The sequence below is a fragment of the Sinocyclocheilus rhinocerous genome, unplaced genomic scaffold (assembly GCF_001515625.1).
Source record: "Sinocyclocheilus rhinocerous isolate Xijiao unplaced genomic scaffold, SAMN03320098_v1.1 scaffold178, whole genome shotgun sequence".
In the NCBI taxonomy this organism is placed as follows: domain Eukaryota; kingdom Metazoa; phylum Chordata; class Actinopteri; order Cypriniformes; family Cyprinidae; genus Sinocyclocheilus; species Sinocyclocheilus rhinocerous.
The window spans coordinates 599,893-627,179 of NW_015653463.1; the positions used below are offsets into that span (position 1 = coordinate 599,893).

Here is a 27,287-nt window from a genome sequence, read left to right on the forward strand (position 1 = left end):
TTGGCTCTTGTGTTGAGCTATTTCGTCTGCAACCGTTAAAGTATTTGATTTGTACAGGGACTGATTCGGCGCACATCATTCTTTCTATGAAACCTGTAAACCGCATTCACCGGTTCTAACTTTATAGCGAGCGACACCAACTCTATAGTGGTTTGCCCGAGCATTGCAATTATTTCGCATTTACTAGAATCCACTCAAATGGCTTTCCCAACTCTGTGTGCGGTATATTATTTATTCTGCACGGTCGCGACTGATGGTGTGTTCACATTCGCATCTTCCGCACAAGTTCAAAAAAATTCAACATGAGCGGAAAAGCTTATTGACACGTCTGGTTGAATCAGAAATTGGAAGAGAGCATTATTGTAGCCGTCTGTGGGCACCCTGAAATTTATGATATAGTTCTGGAGCATAGAAAACAATTAAAATCAGCTGTAGTGGTAGGCTAATTGTATTTTATTAGCATGGCTACAGAGATGCTGCTATCAATAAAAAATTTGTTATCTTATGTACAGTAGTAAAATGTAACATTAATGCAGGATCAATACTCATCCGTCTCTGGATGGTGCTTTGAAACCAGACACGTCGGCGTTTGGCTTTCCTGCGTATTTGGGACTTTCACAACAGGTACAAAGCAGCGATCGTAGTTATCTCCACCATGGTTGATCGCGCGATGTTTTTATTCGCTCGAGTGACATTAAAAAACATCCCACGAGTAATCTAGAGCTAGTGACGCGATGCGCATATTCGCTTCGCGTTTGGTGTGTGAACACCATTAAGTATACTTCGTTTTTGTACGCTAGCGTATGCGTACAGTCGAACGCGTAGCCTTTCAAAGTATACTCCATTTGAAGTTGCGAACGCGAGCGGTCAACACATGCGCTCTAGAAAGCTTCATCCATGTTCAGTGTCTGCTCTATTTTTCCCCATTAAGTCATGACTGATAACAAATATTTTTGAACTCTTTTAAACCAAAGCTGAGCTGTCTCATACCCTCTCGCTCACAAGCGCTTGTCAATGTGAACGTCTGTTGTTGAAGTCTCTGCTATTTTGTTGTCGTTGCCTGTCTCTTTAGTTTCATTTTCTACTGTGAAACAACGGCCCGGGACAGTGTTGCCACCATGTGGAAAAACTGATTACTGCAAAATAACTTCAGTGCGCATGTGCGACCTGAGCGTGCAAAGTATGCGCGGTTACAAAAATCGGGTGGTGCACGTACTGTTCTGATTTGTTTTTTTACTTGGAAACAGATGAATCCATGTTTCACTGTCACGTGCGACACTGGATCCGGACATACAGCCGTATATAAACGCGACGCAGCTTATTTAAGAAGTGTTGAGTGAAAGGATGCTACAAACGCGTGTCGTCTTTATCCGCTGAGGGGTTTCTGTTCTGAAGGACTGGGGCTCACCTTCCAAAGTACCTCGTTTACAGTGTTTTGTGACCATTTTGCCAATTTTTATCTGTAATTTTTCTTTCCATCATGCTTGAATTATTTAAATCTGTCTCGGCTGTAAAATAATCTGGACTATTTTTAGTGCGCATCAGATAATGTCACTTTTTCCACATTGTACTACTGTAAATTATTGTATAAAGTAAATCAAATGGGCTTTTCTCAGGCTGGTATTTTTTTAACTATTTCCCCATCGACTCAGGCTATTTCCTCTCTTCTTTGGTTTTTTTGACGTTTCTTAATCTCAGTAGTTTTGAATCATGAAATGGGGTAAATATTCCACGTGTATTCGTTCTGTAGGATCGTTTGGTTTGTTGATCTCCTCTCTGGTTTCTCTCTATCTGTAAGTGAATTGGCCTCACTTTATAACAGCATCATGTCAAAAAATACAAACTCTGTAACAAAAAAAAGGACATGAAAGGGTCGATCGTAGCTAGAGGCACTTATGAGCTCTCCTTAGAACATTTCCATGATGATCTTTCCTCTTGTTTTCTATAAATGTTGGCAATAATGTAATATTTTCTATGCAGCCCGAGTAAGTCAGAATGCTGTTACAGGACATACTGATGTACATAGATCTCCTTCTATATTTCAAATCCAAATTTACACTGAAAATGCATGGATTTTTAAAGTAATTGTTTTATATAATTGTTTATAAAGTCATTAAACTCAAATCACTGTTTTCACCTGTAATCTGGCTTTAATGTAATTTAGTGTGCTTTTCATGCAATCGTTTTCAAAGTAGATTTACGATTCGCAAGCATTTGACGCTGAGGTGGGTTGCTGTTCGTCTCTGCCAATGAATGCAAACTTTTCAAAACGGGTTTGTTTTTGGGTAAACTTTGCAAACTGTTAGTTGTTGCTTATTTGAATACGATAGATTGTAATGCCAGGAAACTGTGGTGTTCTGAGTAAGCCTCTAGAGGGAGCTCTAGTATGTGAGTTAGGTTTGGTAAAAGAATGACGAGAGGTGTACACGAGTGGTGGTGAATAAAGAAGGTTACACTGAGTTCGACACGGCGTGCAGTTGCTTATTATTGAGACACTCAACATATTGGCGACGAGGATGACTTTGAGTCTAAGCCAACCCACCCCGTTCCTGCAAACACCGGGAATAGTCACCACAGATGCCTCAGACTACGGGATAGGTGTTCTTACCCAGATACACGCAGACAATACGGAGAGAACAGTGGCTTTTGCCTCACGCACTCTTACCGCAGCAGAACGGAAGTACTCCACAGTAGAAAAAGAGGCACTAGCATGTGTTTGGGCCACAGAGCGCTGGAGGACCTACTTGTAGGGACGACACTTCACACTGCGGACAGATCACAGCCCGCTGACCACCCTTCTGTCATCTAAGGGTCAAGGCAGAGCAGGTATGCGCATAGCAAGATGGTCAGCTAGGCTGATGGCATTTACCTATGATATTCAGTATAAGCCGGGGCATGAGAATGTGACTGCAGACTGTCTATCTCGCTTACCACTCCCTAGTACTGAACCTAGTCTGGAACATGATTTGGAAGTCGTAGCAATGTTCTTGCTGTTCTGTGAATATTGTGTTTGAGTACTGTTCTGTGATGCTTATACCAAGTGTTTGGAATTTGCATTACGGTACCAATATTTGTTAAAAAGCTTTGTTTGCAAATCACAATGCTGGGATTGGAAGGTTGCAAAGAGAAATTCAATAGTAACTTGTATCTTAACTTAACTATTTGCACTGAGACTTATGTCCCTATAGTACGTTTGTTCTTAAGAGAGAGGGATATGTGGTGTTCTGAGTAAGCCTCTAGAGGGAGCTCTAGTATGTGAGTTAGGTTTGGTAAAAGAATGACGAGAGGTGTACAGGAGTGGTGGTGAATAAAGAAGGTTACACTGAGTTCGACACGGCGTGCAGTTGCGTATTACTGAGACACTCAACAGAAACTTTGAGTGGAAGCCAGCCAAACAGATGTCTGTCACTTTTGTCAGCAGTGCATTGCGTCATTTACCATTTGAACTATATTCCTCTCTACTTTGAGCCTGTCGTTTGATGCATGTGAACTACAACTGAACATTTCCATCTGCATGTTCTCATGCTCCAAAAACGAAAAACTCTTTTTAGACTTCCATTGCATTTCTTCTGTCTTGTGTGGTTACGGAAATGGGCAGAAGTGAAAACACTAGTTTAGTGTAGGACGAAAAGCTTGCTTAGTTTGCACCTGTAGTCCAATCAGCGGCGCACTGACTGTAACAGACTGAGGGAAGTGATGAGCCTGTGTCTTCCAATCGTTTAATAGTTGACGTCAAATGCATGATTCGTATGCTTACAGTTTCACTGATGTTATCAGAAGAGACATTTCTACCAACAAAAATCTTATCACACATAAATAGATCTTAGAATGCATATGTTAAATGACCTCAAGATGCAAGATAAACTATTTTATGACCAAGCCAAGGCTAATGCTGTCTATAGGAAAGATAAGGAAGTTTACTGAGACTTTAGCATTGCAGGGTGAGCGTCACTGGATATCTTGTAACGTGATCTATGTCTTACACGCTTAAACACAACTAGGGTAACTTGGCTGTCTGATGTAATCTAACACGGCTGCCACAGGTTCAAAGACAGGCAAAGGGAATAACAATAACCGGCCCACTTCCGGTTGATTGAAAAGTAAGCATAGAAAGGCAACATTTATTCAGGCGAGAGTCATCCTGGAGGACAGGACGCAGTTGAAATGGCTGTGGATTTTAGTAGGTCTTTTTCTCCTCAAATATAATGTTGGCAGTGGCTTTCTTGGCTGCAAGACAAAACAAAAGACAGGATTATCAACCGTTCATAATTGCTTTTAAAGACTGCAAGGAAACTAATGACAAATGCTAGTCGCTGTTATAAACATACAGAGTTTGATCATATAACATGCTTCTCAAGTCATTGATGAAACATCATGTCAGTGACGATCCCTAATATTCCAATGCATTTTTGTTTGTTATTGCTCCGATCAGAAACAAACAGCAAATGCATGAACTGCATCTGGTTGTCACCTTCATCTCTAAACTTGTCTGCCGTCTCTGATGCTTTATCCGTGATGTCCTTCATCACATTGTCGATCTTGGCTTCATTCTTTAAGAAGAAGGGCCGGATGATCCTTGTGTAGATCAGAATGGAGCCATTCGATGGAGTGGGAGCCATGCACCAAACCAAGAAAGCACACTAGCGAGAAAAAACAAACATTACAGTCTACTCCGTATTACAAAACTCAAACACTAAGCATTAATGACAATGTTTTACATTACAAAACTGTCCATTCACACAGTTGTTTCTTGAGCGGTTTAAAGTAAACTGTGTTTGGCCTGCAACTCCCATGGTCACTCACGACTAGCCCAAATTTCTGTATCAGAAGACACCACCTTTAAATGGCTATAACTTTTGAAAGAATATTTTCACAAAATGTAGTACAACTATCCCGTATATCTCAATCTAAAGAGGCACAACCAATTTCAACAGGTCAATAATGATCAAAAACATGTTAATCTTAAAAATGTAAAATAAAGACTATTATTCATTACGCCCGTGGACTGCTAATAGGAGAATAAGATTTGGCACACTTATTAGGGTACACACTTACTAGTCTGGGATCTCTAAACCACACTAACTCGTCCAACCAGTTCAAAAATGCACTTTTCTTTTCGTTTTAAATTTTGAGCCCTTTGCTCTAGAAACAAAATGCTTTTTCTTCTAATTTCAATGTGTTTGTGGTGTTTAACAATAATTAAAGAATAGTTTTACTATTTATTATCTGTCGTGCCAAAATTCCCCCATTCTTGTCATGCACCAATAAAAAAGTGAATATATGGTTTGTATTTTTTATTAAATAATAAGAATAACTAGATTGAAAAGTTGGCTTGGAAAAAGCCTAGCTACAAAGTTTGAAAGAGTTTTAAAAGCTTGCAGTCTGAAAGTTTTCAGTTTGAAGTAGTTTGAAAGTTAAAATAGTTTTAAAGATTGAAGTTTGAATGTTTTCAAGGCAATACAATCTATCGGAAAAACAGATAGGTATAAAAACATATTGTTAGGCTTATACTGTATAAATATAAATATAAATTAAAGGTATAAAACATTGCTAGGTTGCTAGGCTGTTTCTAGCATGATTAGCATGTTAACATAATTAACAAGTTACTAACATGTTGCTAGCATGATTAGCATGGTGTTAACATTTTGTTAGCATGATTACCACGTTACTAGCATGTTTCTAACATGATTAGCATGTTACTAGCATGATTAACATGTTACTAGCATGATATTAGCATGTTACTAGCATGATGCTAGCATGTTTAACAAGTTGTTAACATGTTTCTAGCATGATTAGCACGTTACTAGCATGGTGTTAGCCTTTTTTTAACATGATTAGCAAGTTACTAGCACGTTTCTAGCATGATTAGCATGTTTCTATGCTAATCCAGCTAAAACTAGTTGATTTAGTAAAAAAACAGCTAAGACCAGACTGGCCTGCTAAAAAAGTGGCCAAAAACCACTTTAAAACCAGCTTGGGAGACCAGCCAAAGCAGTCAATCAGCTTAGGCTGGTTTTAGCTGTTTTTTCAGTAGGGAGTTGTTAAGCTTTGCTATAGCAATAGACAGCTTAAATACACCATAAGTCTTATTGTAGGACTGTCACTAATGACTTTTTATTTCGATTAAACGTTTTTTTTAAATAAAATCAATTAATTGAAGATGCTTTTGATTATTAAAATTTAATGGAACCATTCAATTGGAATCCAGAAAATAATGGAAAACAGAATTTGGTAAAGATAAAACTGTAAAACTCAATTAATTAGACAGGCTTTTTGATTAATAAAAATTTAACCATTAAAACAGACTATAGAAAAATTAAAATTGAAAAAAAAAATGAATTTGAAAATAAAACTGATTTCATAGGGCCCTATAATTATAATACGTTTTTTTGTGGTAATAAACATAGATGTAAGTGAACAATAGCCTTTAAAATGACTTAAAATACATGTATAATAGCAATGAGGCAATAATAATTAGTTCAAATAGAGTATCAAAAGCAAGAAATCATATGGTTTTATTGAACAAAACTGTTAAAATACATAATGTATTATAAACAATAGAGCTAATGTACATTACGCATTACAACAAAGGCCTGCAGAGGGCGCCAACGGCCTGATGATTGTTTTTACACATTGCTGTGCGATCTAATACTTGTTTAATATTGACCAAGCACCATTTCATTCAAATGTTCACTTAATCTTTAATATTTGGCCATTTCTTTAGCACAGAAATGCTATAGCCACTGTAATTAAAAGAATATGTGGACATCATAACATGTAAACTCAGAGTGAGGGTTTGAGCTTTTATTTTGAAGCCACGATGTATTCTCCTGTGTTTGCGTAGATTTATAAATGATTTACCTTACAAATCTGATGAAATGGCGCATGTTGCGTTCCCAGATGAACGTTATAATAAACCCAAACTCACAACAACATGCAGAGATGGAGTTTGGGACGCTCCACACATGTAAATGATAACAGTTCCTGTGGAAACTACTGTGAACGGAGCCGCTGTGTGACGCATGTACTCAACCTACACGCATGTAAATAATTAAAGCGCATATACTGTATTAGAACGGCATTGCATATAATTAATTAAATCGTAGCGTTTGTGAATTCACAATTATGCTTAATTATGATTTTTAAATGGGTTTAATATATCATGAAGCCTTGGGAAACAGTCTAATAATGTGTTTTATGGATTCTTGTCCGTGAAATGCGCCACTTCCGGTATTTTGCCGGTTAGTCAAAGCAAAATTAAGTCGAGGATTTTAAAAAATCGAATAGTCGAATAAAATCAACGAATCGCGACAGCCCTAAATATTATATTATATATGCAGTATTATACTAAAAACTATGTATTGTATTTATAAATGAGGACATTCATAAATGTCGCAGTGAAAGTCTATGGGATTTTAGGTGGTTTTGATAGTCTGGTTTACGAGAACTGTAAGCCGGATCAGTTAGAAAAGATATAGCAACCCGAGTCAGACCAGTCTGGAGGTCTGACCCGAGTTTGGTGGTTGTAGCTTTAAAAGTCTAGGAGGAGATACATTTTAAAATTTAGTCTCAGAAGAAGAAGTTTAAATAGGATTTCAGTAAGTTGGCTTTTTCATTAGCATTAACTATTATGATGCTGATTAATAATAAGAGCATTAACATGTTATTACAACAAAATGCACTTAACTGTAGCTACTACAATGCTCTATACTGTATAATACCTTTCCCAGGAAGTAGAAGGGGAACCAGGAGAGGAAAATGTCAGCGAAGAACTCGGCGACGCTGAACACGCCGTAAACCACCCAGTAGGTCAGCCATTTGGTGTCGTCCTCTTTGGTCGCGCTCTCGATGGCTTTGATTCTGCAAACACATGAGACTGATATGACGCTCTCTCTACACGCTGTCTGCCATTTCAGATTTACTCATATTAGACAACAGGCAGAAGATAAAGAAACTGACTGTTCATCTAGAGCATTAGATAACGGCTTGTCTTGTGGGAAAACTGATATTTTAACCCTGTAAAGTCTGACATATGAAATAATAAAAGAAACAGACAAAATTTAATATTTTATATACATATGACCTTGCATATGTGTTTTGTTTTGTATCATATTTGATACATCATATATGGCTTTTATGGCCCATATAGATAGATAATAGATAAGATAGATATTTTTTTATTATAGTATGACATAGTGAGAAATATGGAGCTATACTCAAGAAAGAAGACAACAAGGTCCAAACTGAGCAAAATATGCAGTTTGGTGCAGATGTAGTCATTTATATGGCCAAAAAGGAAGATGAAATGCTGACAGTTTTTAATGCAAATCAATGAAATTTTTAAACCGTATAATAGACTATTTACACTAAATGATATAAAGGTCCGTTTTTATGAATATCAATTTTATTGTGGGGGCAATGCAATACTATGATGATTGAGAGAAGAACAAATAAGACAAATAAATGTTCCTCAATCATATTTGATATTTTTCATATTTGTACAGTTAAACTTAAGGGCTTTTTACTTGCTAAAAACGTGTGAACTATCTTTAAGAAGGCATGTAGTAGATTGTGTACAGCAGGTTTTTTAGCCAAGTTTTGATCATGTTGATAATTTCGAGGCCTCGGACAGAAATGCATGCATCACATATGACAGAGCGGGCTTTATGGGGTTAATTTGGTGTGTGATGTCTGGGTTCAGCGAGCAGCAGAAGACCGAGTCACACGTCTTTAACCCTGAACTGCCTCCGCGTTTCACCGGAGGATGGCACAAGACTGGGGATTTACACGCATCTTCATAATTACATGAATAACAGTGTGTGTTTAATGGGCTGAAATCTGAAGGTTGACCATGTTTGATGTGTTGATCAATCTTTCTGTGTGAAGAAAAGCTCAGAGAGTCTGTTCATTATATAAAGTCATCGTGTCTCCTCGGCAGACTAGATTCATAGTTTCTATTAACTTTTTTAAAGCTTGAATGTTCTGGTTGCCTGGACTTTTCGTAGATGGACAGCCATGATTATATACTTAGATTATGAGTGTGATTTTTGGTCTTATATAACAGAAGTGATCAATTTAGCAATTACACTGTCCATTTTATCTCTAATAATAGAGTTGCAAACAACTCCAGATCAGAATAGTAGTGGTGTTTTGTTCTAAATGAATCAATGACAAAGACTGAATGCAATCGCATGAGGGATGTTAATGACTGACCGTTGAGTGAGTGATTGATCAGCATTAACACTGTATTGAATAAACTTAACGATTGTCAATTAATCAATTGCAGGACAAATGTGTTTAGTGATCATGCAAACAGATGGCGAGAACATTTGTTGGTTGCACTTTGTTTTAAGGTGTCCTTGTTACAGTGTAATTATACCTTTAAATACCGAGTAATATTAATTATCTACATGTATTTACTAGTGCTGTCCAACGATTAATCGCGATTAATCACATCCAAAACAAGTTTGTTTACATAATATATGTGTATATTTATTATGCATATATAAACACACACACATGCATGTATATATTTTAAAAAAATATGTTGTTTATATGTTCAATATATTTATATATAGTATAAAATATAAGAATATAAATATATAAATATAAATACACACACAAAAAATATTTACATATACATAATAAATATACACAGTACACATACATATATTATGTAAAGAAAAACTTATTTTGGATGTGATTAATCGCGATTAATCGTTTGACAGCACTAGTACTTATGGTTTAGGGTTACTTGCATGCATAATGTATTGTTATCATAATAGTAAGTACATTTAACGTGTAACAAGGATACCTTAAAATAAAGTGTTACCCATTTGTTTTGTGAATTTAGAGTAGAAATGGCAAATACATTGTATGTAAATTATTATTTTTAATGCAAAAATGCAATTTGTCTTGCTGTACTGATACCTTGTATTGGATGCTTAATTAAAAATAAGTTTTAAATGTTTTATTTAATCCCATAATAACAAAAAGAGGCATTTGCACATCACATTAATAATAACCTCATTAACATTGCAAACGAAAATGAACTTGCATAAACTGCAGATCCTTTATGTATTCTTTAACATTATTTTTGTGCTTTTTCTCCATATACGTTTATACATGATCAGTAATTCAGACATTAATAAATATTATATATTTTTTCATAATATTATGTTATATTAGAATTATATTTAATGAAAGATTATATTCCTTCAATTTTGTTGAATTATCCGTTTAAGAGCTGTTGTTGACAAGATATTGTTAAATGTCTATTTCTGTTTGTGATGCTTAATGGATGGACGACTAAAAATAAAAATATTTAATAAAAGACTGAATGAACATACATCTTCAAATTGTAGTGTAGGTGTAATAAGCATGGCTTCTGCCTACTTTTGCTCATTGTCTCACTAAATACTGTTAAAGCTTTGTTTCTGAGTTTACGCATACAAATATGAACAAAAATGAATTTTCATATAAATATGTTGCATATGCACTTTCATTTTCGATGTGATGCTTAAAACCAAGCACTGAATCCTGAGTGCTTGTATGCGCAAACCTTATTACTTACTCATGATACTTGTTGTGAAATGGTGCATAATGACATATTACAACTGTAAGATAAGATATTCGAAATAAAACACTAACAATAACCATATGAACAACAATAACAACAAAAACCGTTTCGAAAGAATTTAATTTATTTTACTGTGAGCACTTCCTGCTGCGATGACGTCAATACGTCGCAACCGTTAAGATGACGTAACAAACTGCCGCGTGATGCCAAAATTAAAAAGAAAGATCGACTACAGCTTTAACTCACGATATGTACGCAGGATAGACGAATCCGATGAGGTTACAGAGCAGAGAAGCACCGTATCCGATCACCAGATAGACCGCAACGAGCAAGACGACAGCTGCGAGACAAAAGACCACATGTCAGGGAAGACAGATAGGTTTTGGCCCTAACGGCCTTCCATAGCTCTGTGATATGAGAAGCGTATTCTCGCTTAAACAGCATTAGAAGTCCGACATTACAGCACACATGTGTTCCTGGTTATAAGAGCATCAGCACTCACCGCACGCGATGTAGGACCTGCTCACTCCGGTCCTCGCCTCGATCTTCGCCAGCACGTCCGTCATCAGGTTCTTCTCGTAAAGGAACTTCTCGAAGCGTTCTTTCAGCCCGTGCGCCATGGTTTTGTCTGGCTTGGTGATGGAGTTATTGCGATATGAAACACACTCGCTGAACAGCAGCTCTCGCCAGCTCAGTGCGCGCTGAGGCTGTGACGTCACGGAGCCACTTCCTCGACCACACCCTTCGTCGCGGAGTAAAGCAGACCGCCGCGAAAGATTTATTTATTTGCTTTTTAAATTTAAAGTTAAATGAGATACGCCTATAGATCTATTTATAGTGCGTTTGACTGTGCGAAAAGCCACGTGATAATTTTCCACCGTTTAAACGCATCGTATGATCGCGTAGTGCAAGCAATCAAGACAAACTTGCTAGCTCCTAAAACGCTCTGCGAACTTCACTATGATTGGTCTCTTGGTGATGTCCGTTATGTAGAGAGCGATGTGATTGGTCAAGAGATCTCGGAGCGGAGTTACGCGCTCTCTCATTGGCTGACGCTTCTGGTCCCGCCTACTGTGATGTTTTTCAGGCGGCGCAATATTTTTAGCTCGTTAGCATGCTAGCATCAGCGTCGTCGATATAAATTCACAGCACTGCTTGCTCTTTTATTGTTAAGCGTTCGAATGGTACAGAACCATGTACTTTTGCCACATATTATAAATGCGAAGCACGCGAGTGTAACGTTAGTAGCTTTGCGCTGTTTTTAACGCACTAGTCTTGCTTGTTCGGGATGTTTTTACACTTAACATGGAGACAAAAAGATGGGAGATTCCTAACGGGCTGCTGGATGACCTTTGCAGGTAAACCGAGAGCATACATTTACACCTGACTGTCTATTTAAAACCACCTATAAGTGTAATGTGCATTTATATCATTGTGCGAGGCCGAATAACTCGTAGCTGTCTTTGTTAAACGGCAATTTAACGGACTCCGTAGGGCTGCGTTGCAAAACCTACGAAGCTGCTAACAGGCAGACTTTGGAGTATAGTGGGCTCCTTCCGAGTCAGCTGCAGTTTTGTACATCATTGGCGCGTCCTGAGGATATTTGTGTATCACATGAGCGTTTCCAGCTGCGGGTTTGGACGCGTGCCAAATAGGCGGTATTTAGACTCCAAACGTGAATAATAACGTTCCCCAAAGTCAACCGTCTGATGATAATGATGCTGGCGATTATAGTAGTAATTGTTGTTCATATGTTCTAATGTTTTGTCTTGAATGGTCAATTGACTACTTGTAATAGAACTACTTCCGTGTTCTATTTGGTACGGCTTACGCATTTCCGGTGTAACAACATTCACGCACCTACAAATCCGGATGTGATTTCCATATTTTTATTTAATTATTATTATTATTATTATTGTTGTAGTTTTTTTTTTTATCAGGTTTTCATTGTTTTGTCTCTAGCTGATCCCTAGCTAGTGGAAGGTAGAAAATGAGAGTGCAGATTATTATTACTATTTAAGGTTACCTTATTCTTAGATCTGTTAGATGATTGAGTTCTTCAGTGTGCCACATTATTTAAAATGCTATGAATTATGTCACAAAGCTCAATGCAAGTAGTCCATTGTGTTGAACATAAATCATCCTTAAATGTGCTGTTGACTCATGATGCAGGCTTCATGTTTTCAGTATTTTCTGTGCTTTGTCTTGTAGTCGCTTCATTCTTCACATCCCCAGCGAGGAGAGGGACAATGCCATCAGAGTTTGCTTCCAGATTGAGCTTGCCCATTGGTTTTACCTGGACTTCTGCATGCAAAATTCACCAGGACTACCTCAGTGTGGGATAAGGGACTTTGCCAAGGCTGATATCCTAAAGAGATCTGTTTATATTCTAGCATACTTTCTGAGAGAGAGTACTGAGTTTGTTGAGTGTTCAGTAGCCTTAGAAAAGAGGTGGGAAAGGTTTTCAGCACTGCAGAAAGAGAAAATCCCCATTACTAATGCACAGACTAAATGCACAGTGTTTCTGAAGTGTTTAAACTGATTGGATATTTGAGCTGATTCCTTCTTGATCTACGCACCTACAAATCCGGATGTGATTTCCATATTTGTATTTAATTATTATTATTATTGTTGTAGTTTTTTTTTTATCAGGTTTTCATTGTTTTGTCTCTAGCTGATCCCTAGCTAGTGGAAGGTAGAAAATGAGAGTGCAGATTATTATTACTATTTAAGGTTACCTTATTCTTAGATCTGTTAGATGATTGAGTTCTTCAGTGTGCCACATTATTTAAAATGCTATGAATTATGTCACAAAGCTCAATGCAAGTAGTCCATTGTGTTGAACATAAATCATCCTTAAATGTGCTGTTGACTCATGATGCAGGCTTCATGTTTTCAGTATTTTCTGTGCTTTGTCTTGTAGTCGCTTCATTCTTCACATCCCCAGCGAGGAGAGGGACAATGCCATCAGAGTTTGCTTCCAGATTGAGCTTGCCCATTGGTTTTACCTGGACTTCTGCATGCAAAATTCACCAGGACTACCTCAGTGTGGGATAAGGGACTTTGCCAAGGCTGATATCCTAAAGAGATCTGTTTATATTCTAGCATACTTTCTGAGAGAGAGTACTGAGTTTGTTGAGTGTTCAGTAGCCTTAGAAAAGAGGTGGGAAAGGTTTTCAGCACTGCAGAAAGAGAAAATCCCCATTACTAATGCACAGACTAAATGCACAGTGTTTCTGAAGTGTTTAAACTGATTGGATATTTGAGCTGATTCCTTCTTGATCTACAAAGTTAGAGCAATTAACAATGGTGGTGATTCATTATTATGTCACTGAAAAATTTAGCTTGCACCAAATAGCACAAGTTGCACTGGAGAGATCCACATACCCCAAAACACACTTTTAGCTCATTTAAAAAGCAACATAAGTTGAGCTAAAGTACTGCACGATTCAGAAAAACAAATAACGGAAAAGCAGTTGAAAGGGCACATGATCTTTCTTTTGAATACTTTATGTATTGGCGTTTATAGCAAATGTACAGAAAATCTAATTTGCAACAAAAAGGAACCTCATGAACCATAATCCCACAGAACTTTACCTTTTCCTCTTCATGCAAATCTATTAATGACATCAAAAACATCTAACTAATAGTTCAAACACTCTTCAAGGTGACAAGCACGTATATACAGTAGTTTTAGCACGACTATGTAAGATGGGGAAATAAACAATTAGAGACATCAGGACCTGCAATTGACACAGTAAAGCCCCGTTCACACCAAGAATGATAAATATATAGATAACTATATTAGTGTCCACACCAGCGGACGATATAGTCAGTTTATTCTAAGCGCGCGCTCGTCTGCTGCTTTAAATTCTCCAGCTCGTTATAGCAGAACGATTTTTAGAACTTTATCGTTATAGTTATCGTCCTTGGTGTGAATGGGCCTTAAACCAAAATGTGAGTATTAAAATGTATCTTAAACCTAAATTGTGATCAAATTCTTAAAGTGTGTGTCACCACCTTAATTGTTCATGTAATGCAACCGTCATTGAAACTAAAGATATAAGGGAGAACTTTGCTGCATGAGTGCATGATCTTTATTGTCAGATTATGCAAAGTATAATGTTTCCGAAAAGTGCAGGATTGAACCTAAGATTGGGTTGTTTAGATTTATGGAAACCTGGCAACCCTGAGCATTTTAAAGTCTCATGGATACTGCAGTAACATAGCTATTAACTCTGGATAATTGAGAATTGTCAGCAGTGTTCATTATGTTAGGGTTAGGGTTATAGTTTTCTAAAACAACATTTTTCAACAACATTTTTTCCCAAGTTTTGAATGACAAAAATCTATTGACCTTTTCGTCAACGATTGAAATCGATACAAAAATGTTAAGGAGGGACAATTTGGGATGCCCAGAAACTGGTTAAAAAGCAATGTTTTTGTGGTTTCTTTCTCTCTGTGTGTCTCCTTAACGTTATGATCACTTTTTAATCACTGTCCATTCCTGCTGCCCCATGGAGAGGATGTTCAGAAGGTTTTAGAGCAGTGGAAAGAGTATAAGATGGGTGTGCCTACGTTTGGTGCCATTATTCTTGATGAAACGCTTGACAATGTAAGTATACAGCTGCTTGGAAGCATCATAAACTGTTATGCGTTTTTAAAAAAGGGGTGCAGAAACCTTCATGTATTCATTCTTTATTTTTACCTGAAGGTGTTGATGGTCCAGGGTTATCTGGCCAAGTCTGGCTGGGGTTTTCCTAAAGGGAAAGTCAATGAAGATGAGGCTTTCCATGACTGCGCTGTTAGAGAAGTATGCCGCTTTCAAGATATAAATGTTGGTTTGGTTTAATGAAAACCACTGTTAAGGTTGTTTGATTTCTCTGCAGGTTTTGGAGGAGACAGGCTTTGACATCCGAGATCGTATCTGCCAAAAAACATACATTGAACAGAGGATTTCAGATCAGTTGGTTCGATTGTACATTATACCAGGAGTTCCTAAAGACACCAAGTTCAACCCCAAGACCAGAAAAGAGATAAGGGTATGTATACATTTTAATACTCTATAGAAGCACATGTGTTTGATTGTCTAAAGCTCTGATTGTGTTTCTCTGCTCTTTTGGTTCCTGATAGAACATTGAATGGTTCTCAGTGGATAAACTGCCTTGCCACAGGAACGATATGACCCCGAAATCCAAGCTTGGACTGGCTCCTAACAAGTTTTTTATGGCTATTCCATTTATGAGGTACATCTTCTCATTAATGATGTTCTAGAGTGATCCATGTTCATGTTTTGTTTGTTGTGTGGAGTATGAGTGTGAGGTGTAATGTGCTCATCTGCAGGCAGCTCAGAGAGTGGATTGCCAAACACAAAGGAGAGTCAACGAGCAGCGATGAGGATTTTGCGTCCAATGGCAGCACACCAGGCAAACCATTCCGGTGCGATCATTCTCACTATAGAAAGCATTCACCATCGCATTTTCACGTGTGTGTGAAGATGTGATGTTTTGCAGCGCTAGTAGTGCAGTAGAATTATGGTGCTTAAACACTATAGTAGGGATGGACCAGGATGGCTAGTCTGTCCAATAACAACTGAATTTAATATTTGAGTGGTTGTGCATTTCATAAAGAGGGTTGCAATTGTCAAATATGAGCCAGTAGACTAATTCTTGTTCTTTCACATTATTTGTTGACTATCTGAAGGCTGAACTTAATTCTCATTAAGTGTGGGGCCCTAAGACTGACTCGTCGTACAGAAAGCCCACTGATTTATGTATTAAATTGACTATGAAATATTACATTTACATTTCAAATATTATAATGTATTGCATAGTAACAAGGGTATTAAAATAAAGTTCCAGTAGGTCCAGCCGTTTTATTTTGTAATATTAATTAATTTTTTTTATACTTTTTTTTTTGGAATAGTTATGAATTTCCACTTTGTAAAAGAGAAAATCCCAAACAATCATCAAAAATGTGGATATTGAACCAAGCCAGTGGTGCAACAAATTTTTTTTTTTTTTTGAGTATTAAAAGGTAAGATCAGATGTTTTATCAGGCTATCACTTTTTTACATTTAGATACCTATGTGTGGCAGAAGGCCATGTGACTGAGAAAATAAACCGTTTGGGCGTTTTTCTGCCTTCTGCAAACAATTTTTCCAAATTTTTTTATTTTTTATTTTTTTATGAAATGCTCTTAACATGCTGATTAATATTGCTAAGTGTAGACAAAAAAGGTCTTGTAATTGTATTTGCTGCTTTGTGTTTACTGGTGGAGAGATGCAATAGACACAGAGCAAAAGGTGCTTAAATGAAGTGCATTTTAAAATATTAAAGGTTATTTTACCAAAAGATCATCACCATAAACTACCGTTGTCATTGTGTTTCACGGCCCGTTGGCACCAAACCATAGTCTGGAGGACCCCGGCATAGTGTTTGTTTCTAGAACACCTGAAGTATATGATTTTCTGTGGAGTTATGCAGTGTTTATTACTGTATGCCATTGAACGAGCAGTTAGGTGACTGTTGAAATGATGACATGCACTAATTTTTGTTGTTCCTCTGCTCAGCTCTAAGCCCAGAAGGTCTCAGATGTTGGTGGAAGCATCTCCTGAAAGCTGGTCCAAGCAAAAACCACAGAAACCCTTTGGACAAACCGCCCAGAGTGAGTTAGTAGACCTGCTTAAACCCAAGGTAGGTGTTCACATCACAAAATATTGTGTAAAAACGCTATTACGGGTAGGTGTAAGCAGTATGACCCAAAATCTTACGTAGTACAGAAAAAAGAAAGCTTGTACAGAAATCCACATGAGGACTGAATTCAGATCTTATTCACAGTTTGTTTCACTTTTAGTAACGCTGACATGCCAGCAGCACATTAGTTAGTAATGTGATTAGTAGTGATCGGTTGGTTTATTTCATTGCAGAATCATGTGAAAGGCAACAGCAAGAAACACCAGGAGTCTCCAAACCTGAATAAAAGAGCTAATGGTGTCAGCCAGCAGCAGGTAAGTAGCTCCACACATTATTTACTGTGCATTACAATAGATGTTATAGTTGTGTAACGCTCTATTTATTTTGTAGAACGATGAGAAGAAACTTCAGCCCAGAAGACTGCAGGATAACTTTGACACGGGTAAATAAGCTTTTCAAGAAATGATGCATTAGGGATTAGAAGTGGGGATTTGTGATTTATAGCTAAATCAAAAGAATTGTATTTGATCAAAAGCAAAATCCTCACAAATATCCTTTATTAATGTTTGAACACTTAATGCATGAGAGAAAGGGTGTGCTTACTTTTGTGATCAGGATTTTTCACAACAGGTTCAAGTTGGTCACATGGATTTGCTGTGTTGACCAATAGAAAGCTGTGTGACCTTTTTGCCTTTTATCACACCTTATGTTTATTCTTCAAATAATTTCGTGCATGAATTTCAACAGCTTGTCACCAGGAGTCTCCAAACCTGAATAAAAGAGCTAATGGTGTCAGCCAGCAGCAGGTAAGTAGCTCCACACATTATTTACTGTGCATTACAATAGATGTTATAGTTGTGTAACGCTCTATTTTTTTGTAGAACGATGAGAAGAAACTTCAACCCAGAAGACTGCAGGATAACTTTGACACGGGTAAATAAGCTTTTCAAGAAATGATGCATTAGGGATTAGAAGTGGGGATTTGTGATTTATAGCTAAATCAAAAGAATTGTATTTGATCAAAAGCAAAATCCTCACAAATATCCTTTATTAATGTTTGAACACTTAATGCATGAGAGAAAGGGTGTGCTTACTTTTGTGATCAGGATTTTTCACAACAGGTTCAAGTTGGTCACATGGATTTGCTGTGTTGACCAATAGAAAGCTGTGTGACCTTTTTGCCTTTTATCACACCTTATGTTTATTCTTCAAATAATTTCGTGCATGAATTTCAACAGCTTGTGGACAATATTTTTCAGTCATTCTACAATTGTTTTTGCAGATGCATCCGGTGACGTCTATGGCTGTAACGGACAGGCAGACTTGTGTTACGGGGAATACATCCTCTCCTCGCGCTCTTTTCTCAGCTTCAGATTTGACAGAGAGGCCATCATGAAATCCTGCTTCGAGTCCTGAAGATCTGCTGTACTGCCTCTGGTTTTTAAAAGATTTGACGCAGCAAATTTCCTTAAGATCTACAAGTGCATCATCTTGCGCTGTGAACCTGTTAGTCGAGATGCATTGTGTGTTGGACCAAGATTACAGATAAATCCAAATAATTCCTTTTTTCACACACATATGTCAGTTCCTATTCATCTGGAATGCTGTTAGCTTGAGTTCTTTTTAGACTTTATATTTATGCTAAAACGTGTGCGCAATCATGAGTGCATCATTTTGTCACTAAAGAGAAGTGTTTCTTGGTGAACTTGCTCGTTTAGTCTGAAACACACTTAACAGTAGTTTGGTTCGGAGCCCCTGAAGTGTGTATTCTGCTCTTCTTACTTCATTGTGAATTCAGATGTTACAATAATAATCGGTCCAGCTGTATGTTGAATTTCTATGGCTCAATGTACGTTGTTTGCCGTTTTTGCTGTTAAACATAAAGCAAATATAAGAAGCTGCTCAAAAAGCATGCTTTCAGAGCGTCACATGACTGGTACTGTACAGATAGTACACGTTACTCGTCCAAAAGCAGGAAAACACATTGAAGCACTATATACTTTATCAAGTCCTCAGTCACCAAATGTCTGCTCAGTTTGACATTGTGTTGGATTTGCAGTTTGATAAATGACATTTCATCCATGTTTCCCTTAAATGATGTCTTCAGTTGTTTTGTCAAGCTGTTTGTTTTCTGTTCATTGTTCATTGATATTTGTATCATGCTTCAACTGCTGCCCAGGTTTTCCCCACCCTCCACATGGTTACTATACTATATTAATATTTTCTCTGTGAAATGGCACTGATATCTGTGGTAAGCTGATTTACAATTATGCAACATGATTTGCTTAACCACATTATCTATGGTTTGTAATGTCATTTTTTCTTTCTCATTTTTTGGTAAATAAAGACAGTTTCTTAAAGAGTGATAGTCTATTTTGCCTTTCCACATAAAAAAACAAAAAAACATTCTCTTTCAGTGAGAAGTGAACCAAGTATCACTTTGACAATGTTACTTGTCATTTTCATAAGTCTTTGCTGATAATCAAAAATTGAGGCCCATAACCCTGAGGCTTCCTTGGGCTTTTTTTGGTAACCACTGCATACCGGGAGCACTCCACAGGACTTGCTGTATTGAAGATGCTCTGATGCTGTGAGGATCTATTTAGCCCTTGTCAGAGTCATTCAGATCTGCTTGCCCATTTTCCACTTGCTGCCTAATGTATCCCCCCCCCCCCCCCACCTGTCAGTTGTTTTAATGCTGTGAAGTAACCTGCAAACTTATGACCAGCAGATGTCATCTGGAGAAGAGGGAAAAGCTAAAAGTGTGCGGGATAAACTCTATTCAGAAGCGCTGTTATTCCATCTGTTGGCAGAATCCTATTTGACATTTTTTAGACAGGAACTTTTTCCAACAGAAACATTGGATGAGAACTTCAAGTCTACAGTTTTCAGCAGATGTGGGATATGCATCGCACCAGCATTAATGTAAGCACGATTAATGTCTTTCTCTGTCCAGTGAAAACAAGTCTATTTTAACTTTTAAAAAAGCCGATAAGGATTCTGCTGCCTTTCCTATTGCATCACTGGCTATGCACGAGACTCTTGACTACGCACTGTTTTATGAAAACACGTACTGTACTGTACACGTGCGGTACTGTAGATTTGCCAACTTCATCCTGTTTTTCCCCCCAGTTTGTGAACAGTCTACGAGTCTCTTTTGGAGAATGGATAGATGGACAGCATCTGTGACAGATTAAATGATGAATCATTAAAGTCCCCATGAAATCATGAACGTTTTTTGGGTGTTAGTATCAATATGTTAGTCTTAAGGTTATCTATAAGGCAGCTGCGTGTTTCTAAGCATTTCAGGGGACCTTTAACATTTCAAATTGCACTAGGAGTTGCTGAATGAAAATTTTACTGTACTGTAATTTTAGTGCGCCACATCAGAAAATACACTTTCATAAGTGCGTGATCATTGGATCATGTGGTGTTGAACACTACTGGAGAACTGCCGCTCCGCTAATAAATATTAGGACTCGACGAGAAGACGGTAATTTCCAGGGATTGTGGAATAATCCTGGGGCCCGTTCTTCGTACGTCGCTAACTCAGTTAGCTGAATTAAATTGTTGACGATTTGGCATGATCTTGGATTATTTGGTTCTTTGAAGCTCATCCTGGACTTGCTGTCATAGCAACAGGTCCGTAAACTTAAACCTGCTCTGATGTGTTAAGCGAAGTACGAAGAACGGGCCCCTGCAGTCAGTTCCTGTTGTGTTTATTCACGGCTGAACTTTATCTTGGAATGTTCCGACATAATGTTATTGACAAGATACTTAAACACCTTAAACATAAAATAAATTAAATAACAGTTTCAAATCATTCAGGCTAATGATTGTGTGGATTGTAACACATTCCAGCTCATTGGACAGAATTGTTTTGTCAGCTGGATTCCTTGCACATCTCATTTGTAATTGACATGACAGAAGTTACTGTAGCGTCTGGACCACTCAAACACACAATATATATTTTGTTTTTATATTTAACAAATACTCTGTAACCCCCCTTCTAAAATATTCATAATTAATTATAACTAGTTATGATTAATTATTCATATTTCCCATGAGCTGATTCGTTACATTACTCATTAAAATTTCTCTCAGTGGAGCTTTTATATAATGAGGATTACAAGGCAGGCCGTGCTTTGTACTAGTTTCAAATTCACTTGAAAGAATATAATTTTGCTTCATATATTGACAAGTATTGGTCACCCTGTAAAGACAGAAAGGTTTTCAGCCCAAAGACTTTAACAACAGTTCTTTTCAGTATTTCAGTAATGTATTTCTGCTGAACATGAGCATTATGGGCTAAAGTGTGGTAATTGAGCATCTGCAGTTATTGAGTTCTCAGAAATGTCCATGCAGTGAATGACGACTCATCCATTCTCTAACTCAATGGTTCACAAACATGTTCCTGGAGCCCCCCCAAAACTGCACATTTTGCACATCTCTCCTTTCACTCTTAAAAATAAAGGTGCTTCACGATGCCATAGAAGAACCTTTCTGTCTAAATGGTTCCATAAAGAACCTTTAACTAACATCTGAAGAAGCTTTCTGTTTCGTTGTGGCGAAAGAAGGTTCTTCAGATTATAAAAAGGTAAGAAAGAGACGGTTCTTGACTGAATGGTTCTTTGTGGAACCAAAAATGGATTTTCTATGGCATTGCTGTGAAGAACCTTTTAAGCACCTTTATTTTTTATAAGAGTGTTGTTTGACACCCATTTCAGGTCTTGGAGTCTGTACTCATGAGCTGAATCAGATGTGTTTGGGCTCCAGGCATGTGGTTGGAGACCCCCTGCTCTAACTGCTTGTCCAATGTATGGTCGCAGGGATAATGGAGCTGATCCCAGCATTTACCTGATATAAGGTAGTGTTGGCAATAGTGCAGGGGTGTCTGCTCCTGCTCCTGCTCCTGCTCCTGGAGGGCCAGTGTCCTGCAGAGCTCTGCCTGGAAGTGGTCCTAAATGCCTTGATTAGCTGGTTCAGGTGTGTTTAACTGGGGTTGGAGCTAAACTCTGCAGGAGCAGGAGTAGACCCCCCAGCAACAGTGTGATTCTGGACCAGAGTAGCCCATCCCTGATCTGAATCTACCTCCACTTCTAGTGGACCCTGATTAAAATCCTGTCATGACCCCAGTGCTGTTTTTTCTGGCTCTTATTCCCTCATGTTTCGTTTTGGATTTTGACAGGTGCCTCATGCTGGGCTGCGTTTCCCAGAAGCATCGTAAGCCTAAGTTGATCGTAGCTCCATTGGTTTTAGTGGGTCTACGTCAGTGATGGGCAAACTTGGCCCTTCCAGGCCACTTTCCTGCAGAGATTTGATCCAACCCTGATATGACTCACCTGCCTGTAGCCTTCTAGTAGTCTTGAAGACAGTGATTAGCTGGTTCAGGTGTGTTTGATTAGGGTTGGAGCTAACCTCTGAAGGAAAGTGGCCTGGAAGGGCCAAGTTTGCCCACCCCTGGTCTACGTACTTACGATGCTTTTGGGAAACGCAGCCCTGGCTGATGGGGTTCCTCTCTCAGGAGTATTAGCCTGATTACACCTCATCTGTGGCACCTGGTTTGAATTTGATTCTTGTCTATTTTTTAGGCTTCTGTTTGCTGTCTTGTGCCACCTATGTGTGAAGTGATATATCTCAGCTTTGTCTTTCTTTTGGCCTGTCTGTGTTGTGCTCTGCCCAGAGTTTGTGCCAAGGTTCTGAATACGTGTTCAACCTTTTGGACTCTGGTCTGTTCACTATTCAGACTGACACATGAGGTTACGACGTTAGACTGTTTATTAGACATTCACTATAGGGACATCCCATGATGGACTTGACTGTTATTCCCAATAAAAGCTGAGTGAGTTCTTTGTAAGGCTGATGCTATTTGTCTGGTCCAGAGGAGGGCCACAGTCTGAAAAGAGACAGAACTCTTACGAGGATCAACATCTGAACTCTGACATAAGCCTAATATCCTCATTCAAGACAACACAAAAGTTTCACACCTTATGTATGATTCTCCACATCCACTTCCTTTACTCGCTCTGCCCTCATTTCCATCTAAACACACGACTCTACAGAGATCACCGAAACCACTTTTTTTTTTTTGATCAGAGTTTATAACAATGCAACTGTTCTTGTTTGAAAGGTCTCTGTGTGTCTGGTAAAGGTCTCATTATCTTAACAATAGGACAGACAGACATCAAGATTAGAAGACGGTAACACAGATCCTAAGAGTTTGGAGATAAGTTGATTGCTGTAGAGGGTGTGTCATTTCCCACTGTCTATCATGCAAATTACCTTCTGTCCCAAAAGGTGTTAACCCTACTTGATCAATGCAAATTCCAATTGTTAGTTCCTGTCTTCATTTTGGGGGATACTTGTCTTGGTCTGAGTACTTAAGGAAATCTTGCAAGGAGATCAGGGCTTTTTCTGTAGTCAGAACGAGCCCTAATGGTGCGTTCAAGTCATGTCGGATAGATCGTATTTACGAGTTGAACGCACATGAACACCACCACAAAGTCGTTATTACAAGTGGGAAACTCGAAATTTACTTTAAAGGGGTCATATGATGCGATTTCATTCGTAAGTACGAACGTCCCAGGAGGACTTGAACGCAGCAATAGTATGAAGTATGTCCACACACTTTATACTATGTATTTTTAGTTAGGTATGCATCTTACTCTTAGATTCATCTTTGAGAATTTGATGTATTGTATTGATTTGATATCTCTGGCTATGTAATTGGCATAATACATGACTGATAATAAATTGTTACATTTGATTTTATTCTGAAATAATATTCTCAAGTAGATTAAGTGAAGGTGTGTTTTCTACGTTGGGAGAGTTGCGTGAGCTTTACATTCTCATTAGCATTTTTGTTTTTCTTTTTTCCCCCCTTGTTGCAAAAGCCTCAATGAAGCCTGTTTTTGTTCGACATTATCACAAATGTTGATTTCCTTCTTGCCACATACTAGACAGATTTAAATTTGTGAACAATTACCCTTCATATAGGAAGTTTTTACCCTTAGTGAGCACTTCAAGCGTTCTCAGGCCGGTATAATGTGTATGTGAATACCTCAAATCATCTCAGATGAGGACATGAACTGTACTCAGACCACCTCAGAATGTTACCCATGTACAGTTTGTTCGTGGGTCCTTTTGTGGTTTGATTGATTAGTATAATGTGAAGGTGAAAACATTTCGTATGGCAGAAGTACTGAGGCTCGCCATCGATAGCTTCCAGCTTCCGTCAAAAACAAGATTTTTCACATGCACATACTGATATCTGGAGAGAGAATTGCATTAGATATCCTCAACATATTATTCAAGTTTTTCCTTTCTCAAAAAGTGAAGGGTTGGGAAGAATTGAAGGCCTGTCAGTGTTAAAGGGGTCATATGATGCGATTTCATTTTTTCCTTTCTCTTTAGAGTGTTACAAGCTCTTGGTGCATAAAAGAAAAAGTCCCCCTTTAAGTCCACTTACATTGTGAACACCAGCAGCAGGACACGTCTTTCTGGTTCACTTCAACCAAACTGGGTTTGGTTCATTGAAAGTGTATGTGGCACCACCATTAGAGCTTGAGTAAGGGATGCTGATGCATTACTGTTTGCAGTCATGACAAATTTGGACTCTTTATTTGCTTTTGGATTGCAGCGTTTCAATCTTAGTCCTAATCAAACACCGCTGATTCAACTCATCGGCTGGTTAGCTGAGACTCTGAGAGCTGATCTGGGTGTGAGTGATGACGGGGCATTTTGAAGTCACTCCTTTCTGTTCACCAAAACAGTTAAACATGGCGTTACTCGCTCTTTTGGTGGCCACTAGATCTTTTAACAGGGTGAAAATCTTTGAACTGATGACTGATAAGAACCTCTCTGTGAATGACAGCTTGGTCACCAGTAAACTGGATTTATATCCTTATAGATACTGCGAAAGAAATGCCATTCTTTAATCAAAACATTTAATTTTAGACAGCCATATACTGTACTTACAGCCAAATCCACTCAACTCTTACAAATACAACACAAACTTAGTGTTTTTAATTTTCGAAAAGATCTGTCTATGATGTACTTTTTACACTGGTGGATAATTCTAAATGCTTTCTATCATTTCATTAATTTTCTTTCTTTACAAACTCAGTAAATAATGTTAACATGGATTAGAATTAGAGGTCCACTGAAGTGACAAGAAAAAAGTTTTAAAGCACTCAAGTGAAATTCAGTGAAATGTTCTCTTCCTTTTTCTTCTTTCGTCTGCTCCCATCAGAGGTCGCCATAACAGATCATCCATAGTTTCTTTGACACTGGTTTTACACCGGATGAAAACCCGTGAAATAGTTTGATAAATATTCAGATATTGTTTATTAAATTTGGTTATCGCAAAAAATGCAATGTCTTATTTATTGACATTTCAAATTGTTTTTTTTGTTTGTTGGACTTTCACTATGCAAAAGACAAATCATTCTTGTTTTGCAAAGGAATTCTGGTTTCTTTGACAAACGAACAAACAAACAAAACAAACCAACCAGCTTGAGGAGATTTTTGAGTTTTCTCAACTTGTTGTTTTCAGTTTATACAACAAAAAGTTGAGAAAACTCAAAAATCTCCTGAAGCTGGTTGCCTTAAACTTTTAAGTTTTCTCAACTTTTGATTTTTTACAGTGTTTGCTTTAACAGAATTAGCTACTCAGTGTGTAGCTTATTCCCACTGAACTTTGATCAAGGAAGGAGGGAGGCATTTAGTTTATGAGAGAGTGAGAGATTTGGTTACACTCTAACTCTAAGAAATGGAGAGAGAGAGAGAGAGAGATGTCCTGGAACCTTGAGCAGCTTGAGCATTGTGATTGGTCTGTTCTGTGAAGCCCGGCCCCAGTCGGCAGACCCCTGAGTCACTAAAGCAGAGGCTGAGATGCTGTGTGTGAATGAGAAACAACACCAAGATACCTGTGGAAAACTCTAGTGCTGCGGAGGTCAGCATGCTGCTGGATATACTCCTCGTCCTTCATCTCCAGGTGCTAGTCATAGCATCTTCATCCTCCGCTGAGGAAGATGAGAGCAGTGAGAGGGATGCCCAACGCAGTAAAGGTGAGCAGATCTGCCTGTGACTGTAAAATCAGAGCATCCATCAGCGTAACTGTGTGTAAAACTCTGCTGGTCTAAGAGCAAGCTTGCTTCTTCTCCAGCCTTTATTCAAATATTAAGGAAGTGAACAAACATTTGGAAGTGCTAAAACATGCATGGCATCATCTTTTATATTTAAATAATGAAAAGGTTAGTCAAATATTCATAGACAGATTCAACACAGACAAGACCATACAAATGAAAACTTGTTTAGTAAAAAAAAAAAACCCTGTCAATTATGAAAGTGCGATTAAGATTGCTTTCTCCTGACTGTTTCAGCAGAGTTAAGACTGTTGACTTTGGGTGCTGGCTTTCATCCATATGTACTGCTCTCTGATTTAAACACAACAGGATGATATCCATATAATCTACATGAGTAATTATCGGCTCAACAACAGCATGAGCATATAATCTAAAAGTTATATGCTGTAAAATATCTTCTTTACAAGATTTGATGTCATTTGTGTCTGGAGATCTTTAAACCTGCCGATGATCAAAGCGTGTATTTACTATGGTATGTTGCAGTAGTTAATGTTTGATTGGCTTATTGTGAAATAGCTCATAAAACAAGATATTATTGATGATGAGTGAATGAAAATAAAAAGAAATAGCAAAGAGGAAAGTCCTTCATTCAGGATCACTTGAATAGTGCAGAAAATGAAATTCCTCCATAAAAACAGGGACAGGATTTACAGTAATGAAGAGATGACCTCCAGGAGAGTAACGTTGAGTTACTGTGAGTCAATGTGACACATTGATCAAATATTCCTGGACGGTGGTACCCATGAGCTGTTTGTGGTTTCTGAGGTTGGAGAGCGTTTGGTCTACGTGCTGCTCACAGTGTACCAGCATCTCCAGCTCACATGATGGCACTGCTTCCCATAAACACACACACACACACACACACAC

General features: G+C 38.0%; 3 protein-coding genes across 3 annotated transcripts in view; 2 read left to right on the plus strand and 1 right to left on the minus strand.

Annotated features, from left to right (window-relative positions):
- Positions 1-3,703: 3,703 nt before the first annotated feature.
- LOC107715872 (receptor expression-enhancing protein 5-like) lies at positions 3,704-11,291 on the minus strand. Its single transcript, XM_016522102.1, has 5 exons — positions 11,082-11,291; positions 10,826-10,919; positions 7,722-7,860; positions 4,472-4,640; positions 3,704-4,227 (listed from the first exon to the last, which is right to left on the minus strand). The coding sequence occupies exons 1-5, from the start codon at positions 11,197-11,199 to the stop codon at positions 4,178-4,180; spliced, it is 570 nt and encodes a 189-aa protein (XP_016377588.1). The 5' UTR covers positions 11,200-11,291; the 3' UTR covers positions 3,704-4,177.
- A 258-nt stretch (positions 11,292-11,549) lies between these two features.
- Positions 11,550-19,636, plus strand: dcp2 (decapping mRNA 2). The gene is made up of 11 exons (XM_016522101.1): positions 11,550-11,937; positions 12,791-12,942; positions 15,067-15,194; positions 15,294-15,392; positions 15,469-15,621; positions 15,713-15,825; positions 15,923-16,018; positions 17,151-17,274; positions 17,508-17,588; positions 17,665-17,716; positions 18,557-19,636. The coding sequence occupies exons 1-11, from the start codon at positions 11,885-11,887 to the stop codon at positions 18,688-18,690; spliced, it is 1,185 nt and encodes a 394-aa protein (XP_016377587.1). The 5' UTR covers positions 11,550-11,884; the 3' UTR covers positions 18,691-19,636.
- Positions 19,637-26,159: 6,523 nt separating this feature from the next.
- The window catches only part of LOC107715873 (carbonic anhydrase 14-like), an 11,070-nt gene continuing 9,942 nt past the window's right edge, over positions 26,160-27,287 (plus strand). The window contains exon 1 of the mRNA XM_016522103.1: positions 26,160-26,342. Within this exon, the coding sequence (XP_016377589.1) occupies positions 26,180-26,342 (163 nt within the window). The 5' untranslated portion in view covers positions 26,160-26,179. The remainder of the gene's footprint in view (positions 26,343-27,287) is intronic.